A 17,914-nucleotide genomic window follows, 5' to 3' on the forward strand; every position below is an offset into this window, starting at 1 on the left:
GACACTCAAGAACGACAACATTGACTATTCTATCTCATGGCGCATCTTATCATCTAACTCTACCTACAACAGCTCCAATAAAAGATGCAACCTCTGCCTAAAAGAAAAATTCCTGATAATTTACCGACCCGACCTCTCATCACTAAATAAGCGTAACGAACTCGTATCTTCATGCCGACACAGAAACAAAGCGTTGCTACGCAACAACTGAACTTTAAAGTTTTTAAGTTTACCGCGCATTATGCAAATTTTCCTAGTATATAAACGATAGTCACATGAATATTCTTTCATTAAACCCCTGAAGAGTGAAGCGATTCACGAAACAGGCTTGTCGGGAAATGTAGTTACGTCCTTTTTTCCTTTCATAATATTTATATATATATATATATATATATATAAAGTTAAAAGGCCTCGAGCCAACAGTGACGCAGCACCAGAAGGATCCAAAAGGATTCCCAGTCCAAACCTCGATAAATGGTAGGAGAAGTAATGTGGCACACGAGGACGGAAAACTTCGAGCGAAGGAAGACATATACTCAATGAAAAGTCTAAAAAGTTTATTAAAAAACGATTCGGTTCCGAGACCTTCATCAGAACTGATGAAGGTCTCGGACCGAAACGTTTTTTATAACTTAACCAAAGTAAAGTGCGCGCTCTGATTCCTCAATTTAGCGTCCCCCATTTGCCCATGGGTGTACGCTGCCGACGTGAGCAAATGCAAAGACTATTTTTCCGCGCTCTCTTGTTTTTTTCTGGTCACTTAAGATTTGTTAAATAAAATGGAACTCTTTACCTAAAATGTGTTCATGTTATGTTATAAAACAAATGGTAAACACCACAGCCTACACTATTGACTTATGGATGCACTTGGGAGGTTTGCTAAGCACTCAAGAAGCTAGAGTCGCTCTCGGCTATCGCCTCGAGCGACTCTTACCCTTCTTTCGTGCTTAGCAACCTCCCGCGTGCATCCATAACTCAATAGTGTACGCTGTGGTGTTTACCATTTGTTAATTATTAAACTTTTTAGACTTTTTATTGAGTATATGTCTTCCCTCGCTCGAGGTTGTCCGTCCTCGTGTGCCACACTACTTCTCCTGTATATATATATATTTTTTTTTTGAAGAGGGGAGGGGGGTTTCTTCTGTAGAAGCGCACGTGGGCCCATTTTGCGGAGGGCACCCTCTTTTGTTGACAGTAACCCTAAATCAGCAGTCCGATCAAAAATTCTAGCTGATTCTCAGAGTGACTCCCTCATGATTGTATTAATTTTGAACAGCAGTAAAGGCTGACAATTTAAAAAGTTAGAGGCATAAAGTTTTTTTAGCCCTGACCGCTGACGTAGCCCCATCACCACTTCTTACATCCCGCTTTAATAATTAACTCGCTTGGACCACTCAGAATAAGTCTTTGGTAAGCCATTAGATAATGTTGCTTTATTTTCGATGTCAGCAACGCAAATTTTATCCTTGAGATTTTAACCATTCTGGTGAAAGTGACGGCAACAAAAAATTTGACGGAGGAAGGAGTAGCTTTTGAAGTGGACTATGATCTTTAATACAGTGTCTACTTACTTATTTCTGTAGCTATTTAAAATAGTCGTCGATGATGGTGAGGGGGAGGGGGAAGGGGGAGGATAATTTAGAGCAGGTGGGTTCATATCCTTCACGGTGACAAAAAAAAATTGTAAAAGTCTGAAACGTCACTTTTACCTTTTGTCGCACCAATCCTGGTAAAATTTGGAATTATCTTTCTATGTAATACTTCTACCAAAGAGTTTTATCTTAGCTAATTATGTGTCGAGTCCTACTTCTCATTTATCGAAGAAACCTTCCTTCAAACTTAACGAACCAATGTTATTTGTCTCAGATGGGAAAAGAAGTTAAAATTAACTGAGATTTGCTAACGTTAAGGCCCATCCTTATCTATCTATTTCCAGGCGAAAATTAAATCAGCAGTTTGTTAGCCCTCTCCACCAAGTATGAGTCATGTAAAGCTATGTAACAATGCCAATCTAACTATCTGATGTAATGATTTCTTGTTAATAGGGACTTGTCCAATAATCAGTTAAAAAACTTACCCACGGGAGTTTTCAACTCGAGTGGAATGCTCCTAGAGCTGTGAGTATCAACCAATATAAATCTTTATTTGCTGCTGTAACATCCATGCTGTTAATGGGAGAAACTAAAACAGTCTCATGCAGAATTCCACTTCTTACAAATGAAAAATGTAAAGTCGGCGGAGAAAAAAAATCAACGGCGAGTACTAAAACACCGTGGTCTAATTCTACATTCCCGCCCCCAAGCCCCCCGGTCTCTCTTCAGAAACCTTATCACCCGCCAAATGAGGACTAGAAGCTGACCTCTGGAAAGAAACTCTGAACTATAAACGCTCGCAGTGCGAATAGGTTAGAGACTGGTTGTTCTGGATTGTTGAATCCCGATGTTTAAATTTGACTGAATACATTTACTTTATGAGGGAGTGTAAGGTTTCTTTAATTCAAAATGTGGGTGATCAACATCCGTCCTTACCGCGTGATTTTGTGCATAAAGCTATGATTTCATTGGTCACGTTCAAAAGTAACAATGCTCAAATCTTCGAGCATAGTGTATCTGGCCCTAGCCACTGTTGAGCTGTTTGGTTTTCCACTGGTTGACCGCTGACACAAACCCCATCGCGACTTTCTCTTGCAATACTGCTGAATATGCCGAGTGGTTGCTTGCGTGTGATAAGGGAGTCTTAATGAACGGCTGTCACTTTTATTTATGTGGAATGAGTGTGATTGCCAAGTTTTTTTGCAGACTCTTCTACTTTAACATTTTACCACTGGCATAAGCCAATGCCAAATATTGCTGCAATTCCTTATCTGGCTGTCAGAAAATATAACGAATGTTTAACTTATACAACCCGTTCAGGTTTCCACGGCATAATGAAGTATTTGTGATGATCTAAGCACTCAGTTCCAGGCCTGCATGTAGTTCAACCACACATTTACACCACAGTTCCTTTAAGAGTTTTGAAAACATTCTCTCGGTCATATTTCTCTGGTCATTTTCACAAGAGGACAGCTTCTTACCATCATACTGCTTCCCATTTCTTAAAAACTTTGTCGCGTTAAGGAAACTGAAACTCAGCTCTCGAGCTTGGTTTTAGTTTTACAACCATCAGCCTAAGAGCACTGAAATCATCTGTTTCTCATTGTATCTATAACTCGTTGGTTTTTACGCCTGCTACGTATTTTTGACAAGTCAACTCTCCGCATTTTGTGAGAGCATTTCCTGGGAGTTCATTACTAAAATTATCATGTTGTTGGCCAAGATTTTTCGTTAGAATAAAGGAAGTTTGAAATAATATGAGTTTAATTCTGTTTGATGGTCTTTAATGTGTTCATTTGTGTGCCATGGTACCTAAACGTTAGCAAAAATTTGCGGTTTATTTCGTTGAACCTATGTCGTGTCACTGTCGCCCTCATACCAAACAAAAGTTTGTTTCTTTGTTCTCCAAACTGGTCGACAAACTTCCTCTCCTCTTACTTCTTTGGGACTTTTTACTGCTGATATTGCTGTTTATACTTCCATGAACACGCAAAAAGTCAAAGTTAACTCTATGATCATTCGTAAGCAAAATGGGATAAACATGGATTATTTGTCCTCCCAACAGAGAACAAAAGGCCTTTCGATAGGATTGTATTTACAATACCAAAACTGGTGGGAAGACGTACTCACGGAGGTGGGGTGGGGTAGAGGAGGCTGGTGTTAGATTGGAGATGACCCCAAATACGGTGTCGATTAAATTATTTGTGCAGCTATTTAAAACAGTCGTTGGTGAGGGGAAGGGGATAAGCGAAAGGCAGTAGGTCCACAACCGATGACCTGAAAATCTCCAATGTTCCACACCAAAGAGAATTTATATGTATATATACATTTGTTTTTGGGGGGGTTTCTTCTGTAGAAGCGCACTTTGGGCCATTTTGCGGAGGGCACCCTCTCTTGTTGACAGTAACCCTAAATCAGCAGTCCGACCAAAAATTTTAGCTGATTCTCAGAACGATTCCCTCTTGATTGTTTTAATTTTGAACAGCAGTAAAGGCTGACAATTTAAAAAGTTAGAGGCATAGAGTTTCTTTAGCCCTGACCGCTAACGTAGCCCCATTACGACTTCGTACATCCCGCTTTAATAATTAACTCGCTTGGACCACTCAGAATACGTCTTTGGTAAGCCTTAAGATAAAGTTGCTTTATTTAATGTCAGCAACGCAAATTTTATCCATCAGATTTTACCCATTTTGGTGAAAGTGGCGGCAATAGAAAATTTGACGAAGGAAGGAGTAGCTTTTGAAGTGGACTATGATCTTTTATACAGTGTCGACTTACTTATTTCTGTAGCTATTTAAAATAGTCGTCGATAATGGTGAGGGGGAGGGGGGAGGATAATTTATAGCAGGTGGGTTCATATCCTTCCCAGTGACAAAAAAGTTTTAAAAGTCGGAAACGTCACTTTTACCTTCTGTCGCACCAATCCTGGAAAAATCTGAAATTATCTTTCTATATAATACTTCTACCAAAGAGTTTTATCTTATGAAGGTGTAGTCTGATTGTCCGGGTGATTGTAGTCCTGAGAAGGACTGTTGTCGGTGGTATTGACTGACGTTTCGACAACCTGTGCGGAAGTCATCATCAGAGTCAAGTGAATGATTGTTGTCAGTAGAATGTTCTTATTCCAACTCGTGTGAAATGATCGGTTGGTTTTGCCGTAATGTTATTGGCTGTAAGACTCAAGTGACGTAAGTCGGTCGTGATTGGTCTGTTTTGATCTCTCGGTAAAGTTAGGTCGTTCTTTTTCGGTCGTTTGTGATGTTTATGTCGTGAATGAGTCGTTTGTATGGAGCGGGTAGTTGTTGACATCAGTTTAGGGGAGTCTGTTCTAAGTTAGTAAACCAGCTTTCCAGAGTCAGTCGTTGAAAGTGGTCAGTGCTGAAGGTTAGGCATTGCGCAGAGTCCCAGTCAATGTTGTGGTTGGTAAGTCGATGGTGTTCAGCATTGTGATTGCTGACATCACCTTTCCTCGTCGCCTGTCTGTGTTCAGTCAGTCTTGTTGTTAGGTTTCTGCCAGTCTCACCGATGTAGGAGGCTTGGCAGTCGGAACAATTGATCTTATAAATCGTTCCCTGTCTGTTTCTCGTTTCGTTTTTGTCTTTAACGTTGGTTAGTAGCTGACGTAGTGTGGTGATAGGTTTGTGGGCGACGCGGATATTGAAGGGTAGTAAGATGCGCGAGATGTTTTCAGACATGCCTTTTATGTACGGCATGGTTGCTGTAGTCGTAGGGGTTGCGGTGTCGTTTGTTTCGGTAGTGATAGTGGGTCGGTGAGTGTTTCGTCGGATGAAGTCGTTGTTGTAGTTGTTCTTCGTATAAACACGGTGGAGGTATTTGTTCTCGTCGGATAGGCTGTCTGTCGAGTCGCATACTAGTTGTGGGCGTCGTGTTAGAGTTCTGATAGTTGTAGCTTTGTGTGATGCAGCGTTGTAGGATGACTCGTCTAGTAATCTGTCGGTGTGTGTCGGTTTCCTGTAAACTGTCGTCCGTAATGAGTTGTCGTTGTGGCTTACCAGGCAGTCTAGAAAAGGAAGTTTGCCATTTTCTTCGTCTTCTCTGGTAAACTGTATGTCAGTGTTTTGTTCATTAAGGTGGCGGTGGAATGCGTCAATTTCGTCTTGTCCAACGGCGGTGAAGGTGTCGTCAACGTAACGTAACCAAAGCGGTATCGTTTCTCGGCAAGTCGAAAGGGCGCGTTCCTCGATCTTCTGCATCACAATTTCTGCTATAACAACAGAAACTGGAGACCCCATGGCAGTGCCGTGTAACTGTTTGTAGTGTTTACCGTTGTAGTGAAAGTAAGTAGACGTTAGGCAAAGGTTTAGCAAGTCCATAATGTCGTCTGTCGGTAGCGGTAGTGGGTGGGTAGATTGTCGGATTGCAGTCTCAGTGCATTGTAATGCCAATTGAAGTGGAATACTTGTGAACAGTGATTTCACATCAAATGACACTAGTTTGTAGTCGTCAGGTATCTGAACAGTCTTGGTAGCGTTAATCAAGTCTTCAGTGGATTGTAGTTTATGTTTGGATTTGTCGGTTAGCGGTTGTAGTATTGTCGTCAGGTACTTGGATAGTTGGTATGTGGGAGAGCCACAGAAAGAAACAATAGGTCGCATCGGGAGACCAGGTTTGTGTAGTTTCGGGAAACCGTAGAGTTTCGGTGGCTGTGGTACTGAGCACCTCAGTCGATAGTACCGTTGGGTGTCAAAGGCGTTCCTTTTCTTGAGTGTAGGTAGTTTACTGTTGAGTTTACGTTGAAGTGCAGGAGTTGGGTCACGTTTGAGTTCTTCGTAGGTTCGTTTGTCGTTAACTAGTGCGTCTATTTTGTCGTGATAATCAGTTTTGCCCATAACAACAGTAACTCGTCCTTTGTCGGCTGGTAGGATGACTATGTTCTCGTCGTTTCTCAGTCGTTTCAGTGCGCGTTGTTCGTCTTTAGTCAAGTTGCTGTCATTTAGTGACATTGATTGTATAGTGGAGGCAATTCTGCTTCTGATGTAACAGAACATAAACATCACAAACGACCGAAAAAGAACGACCTAACTTTACCGACAGATCAAAACAGACCAATCAAGACCGACTTACGTCACTTGAGTCTTACAGCCAATAACATCACGGTAAAACCAACCGATCATTTCACGCGAGCTGGAATAAGAACACTCTACTAACAACAATCATTCACTTGACTCTGATGATGACTTCCGCACAGGTTGTCGAAACGTCAGTCACTACCACCGACAACAGTCCTTTTCAGGACTACACTCACCCGGACGATCAGACTACACCTTCACATGTTACCCCAAGGTTCAAACCGTTTACTGCAGTTTTATCTTAGCTAATTATGTGTCGAGTCCCACTTGTCACTTATCGAGGAAACCTTCCTTCAAACCTAATGAACCAATGTTATTTGTCTCAAAAGGGAAAGGAAGTTAAAGTTAAGTGAGATTTGCTAACGTTAAGGCCCATTCTTATCTATCTATTTCGAGGCTAAAACTAAATCAGCAGTTTGTTAGCCCTCTCCCCCCAGTATGAGTCATGTAAAGTTATGCAACAATGCCAATGTAACTATCTGATGTAATGATTTCTTGTTAATAGGGACTTGTCCAATAATCAGTTAAGCAACTTACCCACGGGAGTTTTCAACTCGAATGGAATGCTCCTAGAGCTGTGAGTATCAACCAATATAGATCTTTATTTGCTGCTGTAACATCCATGATGGTAATGGGAGAGACTTAAACAGTCTTATGCAGAATTCCACTTTTTGCAAATGAAAAATGTAAAGCAGTAAATGGTTTGAAAATGAGAAATGTAAAGTCGGCGGAGAAAAAAAAAATCAACGGCGAGTAATTAAACACCGTGGTCTAATTCTACATCCCCACTTCCATGCCTCCCGGTCTCTCTTTAGAAACCTTATCACCCGCCAAACGAGGACTAGAAGCTGACCTCTGGAAAGAAACTCTGAACTATAAACGCTCCCAATGCGAATAGGTTAGAGACTGGTTGTTCTGAATTGTTGAATCCCAATATTTAAGTTTGACTGAAAACATTCACTTTATGAGGGAGTGTAACGTTTCTTTAATTCAAACTGTGGGTGATCAACATCCGTCTTTACCGGGTGATTTTGTGCATAAAGCTATGATTTCATTGGTCACGTTCAAAAGCAACAATGCTCAAATCTTCGAGCATAGTGTATCTGGCCCTAGCCACTGTTGAGCTGTTTGGTTTTCCACTGGTTGACCGCTGACACAAACCCTATTGCGACTTTCTCTTGCATTACTGCTGAATATGCCGAGTGGTTGCTTGCGTGTGATAAGGGAGTCTTAATGAACGGCTGTCACTTTTATTTATGTGGAATGAGTGTGATTGCCAAGTTCTTTTGTAGACTCTTCTACTTTAACATTTTACCACTGGCATAAGCCAGTGCCAAACATTGCTGCAGTTTCTTATCTGGCTTTCAGAAAATATAACGAATGTTTAACTTATACAGCCCGTTCAGGTTTCCACGGCATAATGAAGTATTTGTGATGATCTAAGCACTCAGTTCCAGGCTTGCATGTAGTTCAACCACACATTTATACCACAGTTCCTTTAAGAGTTTTGAAAACATTCTCTCGGTCATATTTCTCTGGTCATTTTCACAAGAGGACAGCTTCTTACCATCATAATGCTTCCCATTTCTTAAAAACTTTGTCGCGTTAAGGAAACTGAAACTCAGCTCTCGAGCTTGGTTTTAGTTTTACAACCATCAGCCTAAGAGCACTGAAATCATCTGTTTCTCATTGTATCTATAACTCGTTGGTTTTTACTCCTGCTACGTATTTTTGACAAGTCAACTCTCCAAATTTAGTGAGAGCATTTCCTGGGAGTTCATTACTAAAATTATCATGTTGTTGGCCAAGATTTTTCCATATAAAAAAGGCAGTTTGAAATAAAAAGAGTTTAATTATGTTTGATGATCCCTAATGTGTTCATTTGTGTGCCATGGTACCTAAACCTTAGAAAAATTTACGGTTTATTTCGTTGAACCTATGTAGTGTCGCTGTCGCCCTCATACCAAACAAAAGTTTGTTTCTTTGTTCTCCAAACTGGTCGACAAACTTCCTCTCCTCTTACTTCTTTGGGACTTTTCACTGCTGATATTGCTGTTTATACTTCCATGAACACGCAAAAAGTCAAAGTTAAGTTTACGATCATTCGTAAGCAAAATGGGATAAACATGGATTATTTTTCCTCCCCAAAGAAAACAAAAGTCCTTTCGATGGGATTGTATTTACAATATCAAAACTGGTGGGAAGACGTACTCACGGAGGTGGGGTGGGGTAGAGGAGGCTGGTGTTAGATTGGAGATGACCCATCCTCGGAGACCCAGGGGCAGTGAGTCGATTTCATGTTAAGCGCAGAAGAACCCCTGGGGACATTGTCTTATAAGACTAGTTCCAAACGGTCGCAGTCGTTCTGGCATCTGATTGGTGCCAGAAAATCTTTGTGTTTTTCTGCCCAATCAGAGGTAAGTGTCGTTTGGAGTCCTTTCGTGTGTTTTAACACACACACACACAACAAGCTCTGTTGGTCGCTGTTTGTCTCGGCCGTGCGACGAAGCTTTGCGCGAGGTGGAAAGTTTCAGTCTCAATACACAATGTAAGAGAAATCGATCGGATTGTCCGCGAAATCTTACCGGAAATTATACTGAATACTTTCGCAGGTATCACAAGAGAACGAGTTTAAAAGTTTGCGAGGTTCGTATAAAACATAATGGTTGCAGGCATTGATATGTCGCTTTAAACGTTAGATGAGATGTAAGCTTAAATATTTTTAGATTTTTTGTACAATTTGTTGTGACTGAAACTTTTCCAATCCCGTGAAGTTATTTCGTCGCACGGGCCACGCAGATATGTCTAGCAACTGGCGCTTACGCTTAAGTAGCTTTCTGTGCGCGCCAAATTCTAATCGTTGCTTTGTTGTAAAGTCTTTAAAATATGGCCAAACTTGCTGAGAACGTTACATACGTGAACGACTTCCAGCAAGCGCTTAAAGAAAGCGTAGCTGTGTTTCCGGTTAGCTAATTAAAATCTGAACAAAAACTAATCATCGAGAACATCGTGGAAAGGAGATATGTTTTCGGACAGTTACCGAAGGGGTTTGAAGAAAGTTAATCTTTCAACTGCTGCGTTGAGTGTTCAAATTCTTCAGCTCGAAAGGCCACGGATACTCTTCTAGTCCCTTGGTCATTGTCACTTCACCTCTTTTGTCGATTGTTGAAGACCAAGTTAATTACCTTTGATCATTGGGAATCGATGCTGCTTTCATTGGGGAAAACAAAACCAAAGACAAGGAAATATTGGATGGAAAGGGCGAGCTTGCTTTATTGTAAATGTCAGCTTAGCACAGGGTTATCTACCCACATCTAATAAACAAAACTTTCCACCTTTAGCTTTTCTTTTTAATTTTTCAAACGAAGATTACATTAGATTTTTGCCGGGCGTGCACAAAAAAATGCGTAAGCGCCGGTTGCTCGACATACCTGCGTGGCCCGTGCGACGAAATAGCTTCACGGGAGTGGAAAAGTTTCAGTGACAGTAAATTATACAAAAAAATCTCGAAAGATTTAGGCTTACATCTCATCTAACGATTAAAGCGACATATCAATGCTTGCAACCATTATGTTTTATACGAACCTCGCAAACTTTTAAACTCGTTCTCTTGTGATACTTGCGAAAGTATTCAGTATAATTTCCGGTAAGATTTCGCGGACAACCTGATCGATTTCTCTTACATTGTGTGCTGAGACTGAAACTTTTCACCTCGGGCAAAGTTTCATCGCACAGCCCAAACAAACATAGCGAGCAACAGAGCTTGATGAATATGTGCGTGTTAGAACACATGAAAGGACTCCAAACGACACTTCACTCTGATTGGGCAGAAAAAAACAAAGTTTCTCTGGCACCAATCAGATGCCAGAACGGCTGCGACCGTTTGGAACTAGTCTTGTAAGACAATGTCCCCAGGGGCTCTTCTGCCCTTAACTTGAAATCGACTCACTGCCCCTGGGTCTCCGAGGATGGAGATGACCCCAAATACGGTGTCCATTAAATTATTTGTGCAGCTATTTAGAATAGTCGCTGGTGAGGGGAAGGGGATAAGCGAAAGGCACTAGGTCCACACCCGATGACATGAAAATCTGCGTTGTTCCACACAAAAGAGAATTTATATGTATATATATTGGTTTTTTTGTGGGGGTTTCTTCTGTAGAAGCGCACTTTGGGCCATTTTGCGGAGGGCACCCTCTCTTGTTGACAGCAACCCTAAATCCGCAGTCCGACCAAAAATTTTACCTCATTCTCGGAACGATTCCCTCTTGATTGTTTTAATTTTGAACAGCAGTAAAGGCTGACAATTTAAAAAGTTAGAGGCATAAAGTTTCTTTAGTCCTGACCGCTGACGTAGCCCCATCACGACTTCTTTCATCCCGCTTTAATAATTAACTCGCTTGGACCACTCAGAATCAGTCTTTGGTAGGCCATTAGATAATAGGGACCTTAAGATACCCTGGACGCGGCCAAGGACGACGTGAACCGGAAGTAAATTCGCAAGGTCTCAGTTTTAATTTGCATAAATGTCACGCCACTTGACGGCCACCACCTCAGTTGCGGCGGCGACGAAGTTTATTTTGGCGGCCTCTCAGAAAGGTAAGTCATTTTTCCGAATTCTTCCCTTAAATTAACAAGTTTTGCATGAAATTTGCAAACATTATTATAAAAGAAATAGATTCCTAAACTGCCTGGTTCATTTTTGTTTTCATAATTCAGATTTACCGAGCATATAGAGGGTTTTTGTGTAAACGTCAAGTCTTCAGAAAGGAATCCGAAAAGCAGGTAAATCTGGGTAAATTTCCTCGGACAGTTTTGCTTTATTTTTCATTTTAACCTTCATTTTTATCGTGTAAAATTAATCAGTGGCAGTTTAGGACCGCTTTAGAAAATGATTTTGCATTATTTATATTATTTTGCACCATTATTCTTCGACTCGTGTTTGTTTTGATAAAAATGGCGCCAAAGATTTGATTGAAATTCTACTTTCTCTTCCTTTAGTATGGCAATGGAATGGACAAACGACCACGACATTGCTCTTGCTCGGGAGGTTTTGTTATTGGAACCGTACCGTCACAAGGCGAGGACAGTTGAAAGAGGAAAAGTGTGGCAAAAAGTAGCCGACAACCTCAATTCGCATGCCATATTAAGGTTTCTTGTCACAAAGAAATCGGTGAGGGAGCATCTTAAGCTTTTACTGGACAAGTATCGTGCAAGAATGCAGAAGGAACGGAGAGATAGTGGAGTGGAAGTGGAGGAAACAGAGCTGGACCGAGCCCTCGAGGAAATCAACGAGAAGTGGGAAGCAGCTGAAGAACAAGATATATTATTGTTGAATAACAAGAAAAAGACAGAGGAAGACAGAGCGATGGGAGAGGAGGTCCGAAAGAGGGCGTGCGAAAAGCTGAGTGAAACGATGAAACGGAAAGGAGAAGGTGAGGGTTCGTCAGAGCCGTCGAAGAAAAGGTCAAGAAAGGGTGGCAATGATACGATAGAGTTTCTGAGGGAAAAAGCAAACATTGATATGGCAATGAAACAAGAAGAACAGAAAGCCAGAAGGGAAGAGCACGAGCGACAAACAAGGCTTTATGAACTAGCACTTGCTAATCAACAACAGCAGCAACAACAGAGCAATCAACTCATGAGTTTGATGTTTGGCCTCATGCAACAAATTGCAGGAAGAAAAGACAGTTAATCTTGACATGAAAGCATTCCAGAGAATATACTTTAATGTTTACTTCAGAGTGCTTGTTTCTACTTAGTTCAACAGTTACGTCTTGAAGTTTTGACTTGTTAAGTTTGAAAAGCTTGATGGCATTTTGGGATGGAATTCCCTTTTGTGTTCTTTGTTGTCTACATGTATGGTAACAACAATAAAAGCCATTGATTGTTCTTTCATTGAGGTGGTTTTTATACAATTAACTCACAAAACTATTTTGTGAACATTACCATAACCTAGTACATTCTTATGCAAAATAGTCCTGTAGTGTGGGTGGTTGTAAGTGAAAAAACTCTGAGGTGAGATTGCCATACAAACAAGTAAGAGCATTTTGTAACACAGCACATACTATATAAAGTTTTCCAATGCTACTTAGGCCAATCTTCAGGTTTTTCTTAAAATCAATAAACTTAAAGTAATTAACTATATCACCAAAGAGCCACTCCACACAACTCCTTACTGAGCTCATTGAAGAATTAAATGCCTGCATCTGTGGAGTGAGAACTACATTTCTGAAAGGGGCTTGTAGTTGTACCCTTAAGGGGTATGCAGGGTCCCCATATATGCACATAGGATGTCCCGCTGGAGAATGTGCATACTGCTGTAGCTGTTGAAGCAGTCCAGAATCACCCAACATGCTTGCATCGTGCTTCCTGCCTTCTGAAATTCATAAGAGTGAAAAGTTTTGAGTTTTAAACAAGACTCTTAGGTATTGGTTAAACTTGAATAAAATGCAGTACCCACCTACAGGACCATACATATTTGCTATGATGCCATTAGGTAGTGCTACAGACTGAAATTTCAGGGCGTGCACCCTTTTGTGTCCATTATAGACAACTCTTTGATTTTCATCTGGTCGTGCAATTGGCCTAACAGTACCGTCCACAAATCCAAAACAATTTTCAAGGGCTGCACCCTTTGCATACACAGCATCTGCATACGTTTGTAAACGTGCTGGACTAAGAAGGTCGTGATTCCATTGCTTGATTCTCCATCCATGGTTGTCATAGATAAAGTCAATTACCTTGTTTGTCACCATACTCAACACGGGGGCTGGTCTGCCAAATCTTGGTATCATATCTGAGTACCTGCAAGGGTATGAAAGCCTTCGAAGTAGCATACAGATAGCTTCCATACCGTCACAAACGGAGCCCTGGTTACATACAAAAGCATCAGGTATTTGTAAACACTCTGCTAAATGCGGTAGGTCGCGTTTATTTACACGGAACTCTGCTCTACACTCCGAATCTGCCATTTCTTCGAGGTCAAATCTTTCGTACTCGTCATACGGTAATTCTAAGTTCTTTGAAAAGCTGCAGTCATAGAGGAGCACGAATTCTTCGTCAGAAATGATGTCGGCTAAATAAGAGCCTGTTAAAAGCTCTCGGGTCTTCTTAAACGACGTCATAGCAGCAAAACCGCCTGATTTCAGCAGTCATTCTCTGACTGAATGTGTTTGTTGTTATGTGTTTCGGCGACCGCTTGCACAACGCAAATCTTAAGGCTCGTATTTCCCGCGCAGAGGTGGCGGTCACGACCCATGCCCTCTCGGACGTGACCGCGTTCTTAAAGGCAGCCGCGTCCAGTATCTTAAGGTCCCTAATGTTGCTTTATCTTCAATGTCAGCAACGCAGATTTTATTCATCAGATTTTAACCATTCTGGTGAAAGTGAAGGCAATAAAAAATTTGACGGAGGAAGGAGTAGCTTTTGAAGTGGACTATGATCTTTAATACAGTGTCGACTTACTTATTTCTGTAGCTATTTAAAATAGTCGTCGATAATGGTGAGGGGGAGGGGGAAGAGGGAGGATAATTTAGAACAGGTGGATTCATATCCTTCACGGTGACAAAAAAAAATTGTAAAAGTCTGAAACGTCACTTTTACCTTTTGTCGCACCAATCCTGGAAAAATTTGGAATTATCTTTCTATATAATACTTCTACCAAAAAGTTTTATCTTAGCTAATTATGTGTCGAATCCTACTTCTCATTTATCGAAGAAACCTTCCTTGAAACCTAATGAACCAATTTCTTTTGTCTCAGATAGGAAAGGAAGTTAAAGTTAAGTGAGATTTGCTAACGTTAAGGCCCATCCTTATCTATCTATTTCGAGGCGAAAATTAAATCAGCAGTTTTTAGCCCTCTCCACCCAGTATGAGTCATTTAAAGTTATGTAACAATGCCAATATAATTATCTGATGTGATGATTTCTTGTTAATAGGGACTTGTCCAATAATCAGTTAAAAAACTTACCCACGGGAGTATTCAACTCGAATGGAATGCTCCAAGAGCTGTGAGTATCAACCAATATAAATCTTGATTTGCTGCTGTAACATCCATGCTGGTAATGGGAGAGACTAAAACAGTCTCATGCAGAATTCCACTTCTTACAAATGAAAAATGTAAAGTCGGCGGAGAAAAAAAATCAACGGCGAGTAATAAAACACCGTGGTCTAATTATACATCCCCGCTTCCATGCCCCCCGGTCTCTCTTCAGAAACCTTATCACCCGCGAAACGAGGACTAGAAGCTGACATCTGGAAAGGAACTCTGAACTATAAACGCTCCAAATGCGAATAGGTTTGAGACTGGTTGTTCTGGATTGTTGAATCCCGATGTTTAAATTTGACTGAAAACATTCACTTTATGAGGGAGTGTAAGGTTTCTTTAATTCAAACTGTGGGTGATCAACATCCGTCCTTACCGCGTGATTTTGTGCATAAAGCTATGATTTCATTGATCACGTTCAAAAGTAACAATGCTCAAATCTTCGAGCATAGTGTATCTGGCCCTAGCCACTGTTGAGCTGTTTGGTTTTGCACTGGTTGACCGCTGACACAAACCCCATCGCGACTTTCTCTTGCAATACTGCTGAATATGCCGAGTGGTTGCTTGCGTGTGATTAGGGAGTCTTAATGAACGGCTGTCACTTTTATTTATTTGGAATGAGTGTGATTGCCAAGTTTTTTTGTAGACTCTTCTACTTTAACATTTTACCAATGGCATAAGCCAGTGCCAAACATTGCTGCAGTTTCTTATCTGGCTTTCAGAAAATATAACGAATGTTTAACTTATACAACCCGTTCAGGTTTCCACGGCATAATGAAGTATTTGTGATGATCTAAGCACTCAGTTCCAGGCCTGCATGTAGTTCAACCACACAGTTACACCACAGTTCCCTTAAGAGTTTTGAAAACATTCTCTCGGTCATATTTCTCTGGTCATTTTCACAAGAGGACAGTTTCTTACCATCATATTGCTTCCCATTTCTAAAAAACTTTGTCGCGTTAAGGAAACTGAAACTCAGCTCTCGAGCTTGGTTTTAGTTTTACAACCATCAGCGTAAGAGCGCTGAAATCATCTGCTTCTCATTGTATCTATAACTCGTTGGATTTTACGCCTGCTACGTATTTTTGACGAGTCAACTCTTCACATTTTGTGAGAGCATTTCCTGGGAGTTCATTACTAAAATTATCATGTTGTCGGCCAAGATTTTTCCATAGAATAAAGGCAGTTTCAAATAATGAGAGTTTTATGTTTGATGGTCCTTAATGTGTTTATTTGTGTGCCATAGTACCTAAACATTAAAAAAATTCACAGTTTATTTCGTTGAACCTATGTCATGCGCTGTCGCCCTCATACCAAACAAAAGTTGGTTTCCTTGTTCTCCAGACTGGTCGAGAAACTTCCTCTCCTCTTACTTCTTTGGGACTTGTCACTGCTGATATTACTGTTTATATTTTCATGAACACGCAAAAAGTCAAAGTTAAGTTTACAATCATTCGTAAGAAAATGGCAGAGACATGGATAATTTTTCCTCCCCACAGAGAACAAAAGACCTTCCGCTGGGATTGTATTTACAACATCAAAAGTGGTGGGAAGACGTACTCATGGAGGTGGGGTGGGGTAGAGGAGGCTGGTGTTAAATTGGAGATGACCCCAAATAGGGTGTCGATTAAATTATTTGTGCAGCTATTTAGAACAGTCGTTGGTGAGGGGGAAGGAGGATTGGGGATAAGCGAAAGGCGGTTGGTCCACACCCGCTGACATGAAAATCTGCGTTGTTCCACACATTCAGAGAGGTGTCGAATTATTTGTAAATATAATACTTCTATCAAAGAGTTTTGTCTTTACCAGTTGCGTCGCGAGTCTCACTTAACCGAGGGATATTCCTATAAAGAATCTATGAACCTGTACTGATTCAGCTGTAGTTTAAGCTTAAAAAAATTATAAAGTTGCAATAGAGACAGGTGGGGGAGGAGGTAGGGCTGCTAATTCAAAAAGGCGCTTAAAACGCAATAAAATGAGGTTTTCCCCTTAGAAGTCGTTTGGAGTCCTGAACTTCATCTAACAGGGCACAATTAAATATCTGATGCAATTCTTTCGTATTGACAGGGACTTATCTCATAATCAATTAGAGAAGTTGCCAGCAGAAGTCTCCAGCAGCCTAACAGTTCTCAAAAGACTCTATATACCAACCAACGTAATCTTTATTCATTACTTCAACATTCACATGAATGAGTCGAAGGCCCGAAACAGTCTCGCGTATAATTCCACTACTTGCAAATGAAATATTTACAATTTGTGGAGGAAAAATGAAACACCAATAAGTCTTCACCCATCCCCCTCCCCACCCCTCTTCCAAAGCACCATTTCCAGCCAAACGAGGAAGAACGAGGAATCAACCTTGTATGAGGATCTCAGTGGTGGTGGTGGGGAAAGGGGTATGCTGACGGTTGATGGTTAAAATTATTCTTTTGACAGTTGACGGCTAGATTTTACGTCATTTCACGGTTGACGTTTATTTTTGAAATGTCGTTTATAAAACGAAATAAACGCGCAAATTTGGCTCTATTATTTTTAACAGGTACAGTCTTTCCCATAATTTAACAATCAAGTTTCTAACAAAGAATCTACATAAACAATTTGGGTTTTTCTCTTCCACCTTTTGTATAATTAGCGTTATTACATCTCCTATGCTACCGTTGGACGTATCAATAGCTTGCTCAACCAAGTAATGTACTTGTATGAAGAGTCGCACGAGGATCTCGAAGTCCTTACTTATCAGAGATCTAATCTTATTTTGTCTGTCTCCCTGATCTTGTTATGGAATTACTTTGTTCCACAATCTCCTCCGGTCCTGTTTCGTCACAGTCACTGTCCGAGTCACTTTCAAATCCATCCAAATGAAAAGTTTCAGGCCCATTGTTTATAAGGACTTGAGGAATATTCTGGTTACTGAAAAAAGTGACAGCCGTACAGTCAGGCGATGTGGATCAGAGTACTAATCCATTAGACGCAGAAGTAGTTGAACTTTTCAAGCAGCTATCTGGAAAAGAAACCCCGATCCAAGTTCCAGACTTTGCCTCCTCGCGCAGAGCTGGCGGAAGAGCGCCTGCTGTGTCTTACGTCGTCTCGCTTCGAACTGTATTCTACATCACTGGTCCATAAAGTTCTATCCATTCTTTCATGGTGATTTCCGCCTCTTTTGGAATAATCTCTGCTGTCAAAGAGGT

At 40.9% G+C, this 17,914-nt stretch overlaps 2 protein-coding genes across 2 annotated transcripts; one reads left to right on the forward strand and one right to left on the reverse strand.

Annotated features, from left to right (window-relative positions):
• The first annotated feature begins 11,102 nt into the window (after positions 1 to 11,102).
• Positions 11,103 to 12,577, forward strand: LOC148742677 (uncharacterized). The gene is made up of 3 exons (XM_088758159.1): positions 11,103 to 11,278; positions 11,399 to 11,464; positions 11,681 to 12,577. Exon 3 carries the CDS (start codon positions 11,682 to 11,684, stop codon positions 12,372 to 12,374), a length of 693 nt encoding a protein of 230 aa, XP_088614285.1. The 5' UTR covers positions 11,103 to 11,278; positions 11,399 to 11,464; position 11,681; the 3' UTR covers positions 12,375 to 12,577.
• Positions 12,377 to 13,996, reverse strand: LOC148742678 (uncharacterized). Its single transcript, XM_088758162.1, has 2 exons — positions 13,143 to 13,996; positions 12,377 to 13,058 (listed from the first exon to the last, which is right to left on the reverse strand). Exons 1-2 carry the CDS (start codon positions 13,804 to 13,806, stop codon positions 12,646 to 12,648), a joined length of 1,077 nt encoding a protein of 358 aa, XP_088614288.1. The 5' UTR covers positions 13,807 to 13,996; the 3' UTR covers positions 12,377 to 12,645.
• Positions 13,997 to 17,914: the final 3,918 nt, after the last annotated feature.

This window comes from Stylophora pistillata, chromosome 1 (genome assembly GCF_964205215.1).
Source record: "Stylophora pistillata chromosome 1, jaStyPist1.2, whole genome shotgun sequence".
In the NCBI taxonomy this organism is placed as follows: domain Eukaryota; kingdom Metazoa; phylum Cnidaria; class Anthozoa; order Scleractinia; family Pocilloporidae; genus Stylophora; species Stylophora pistillata.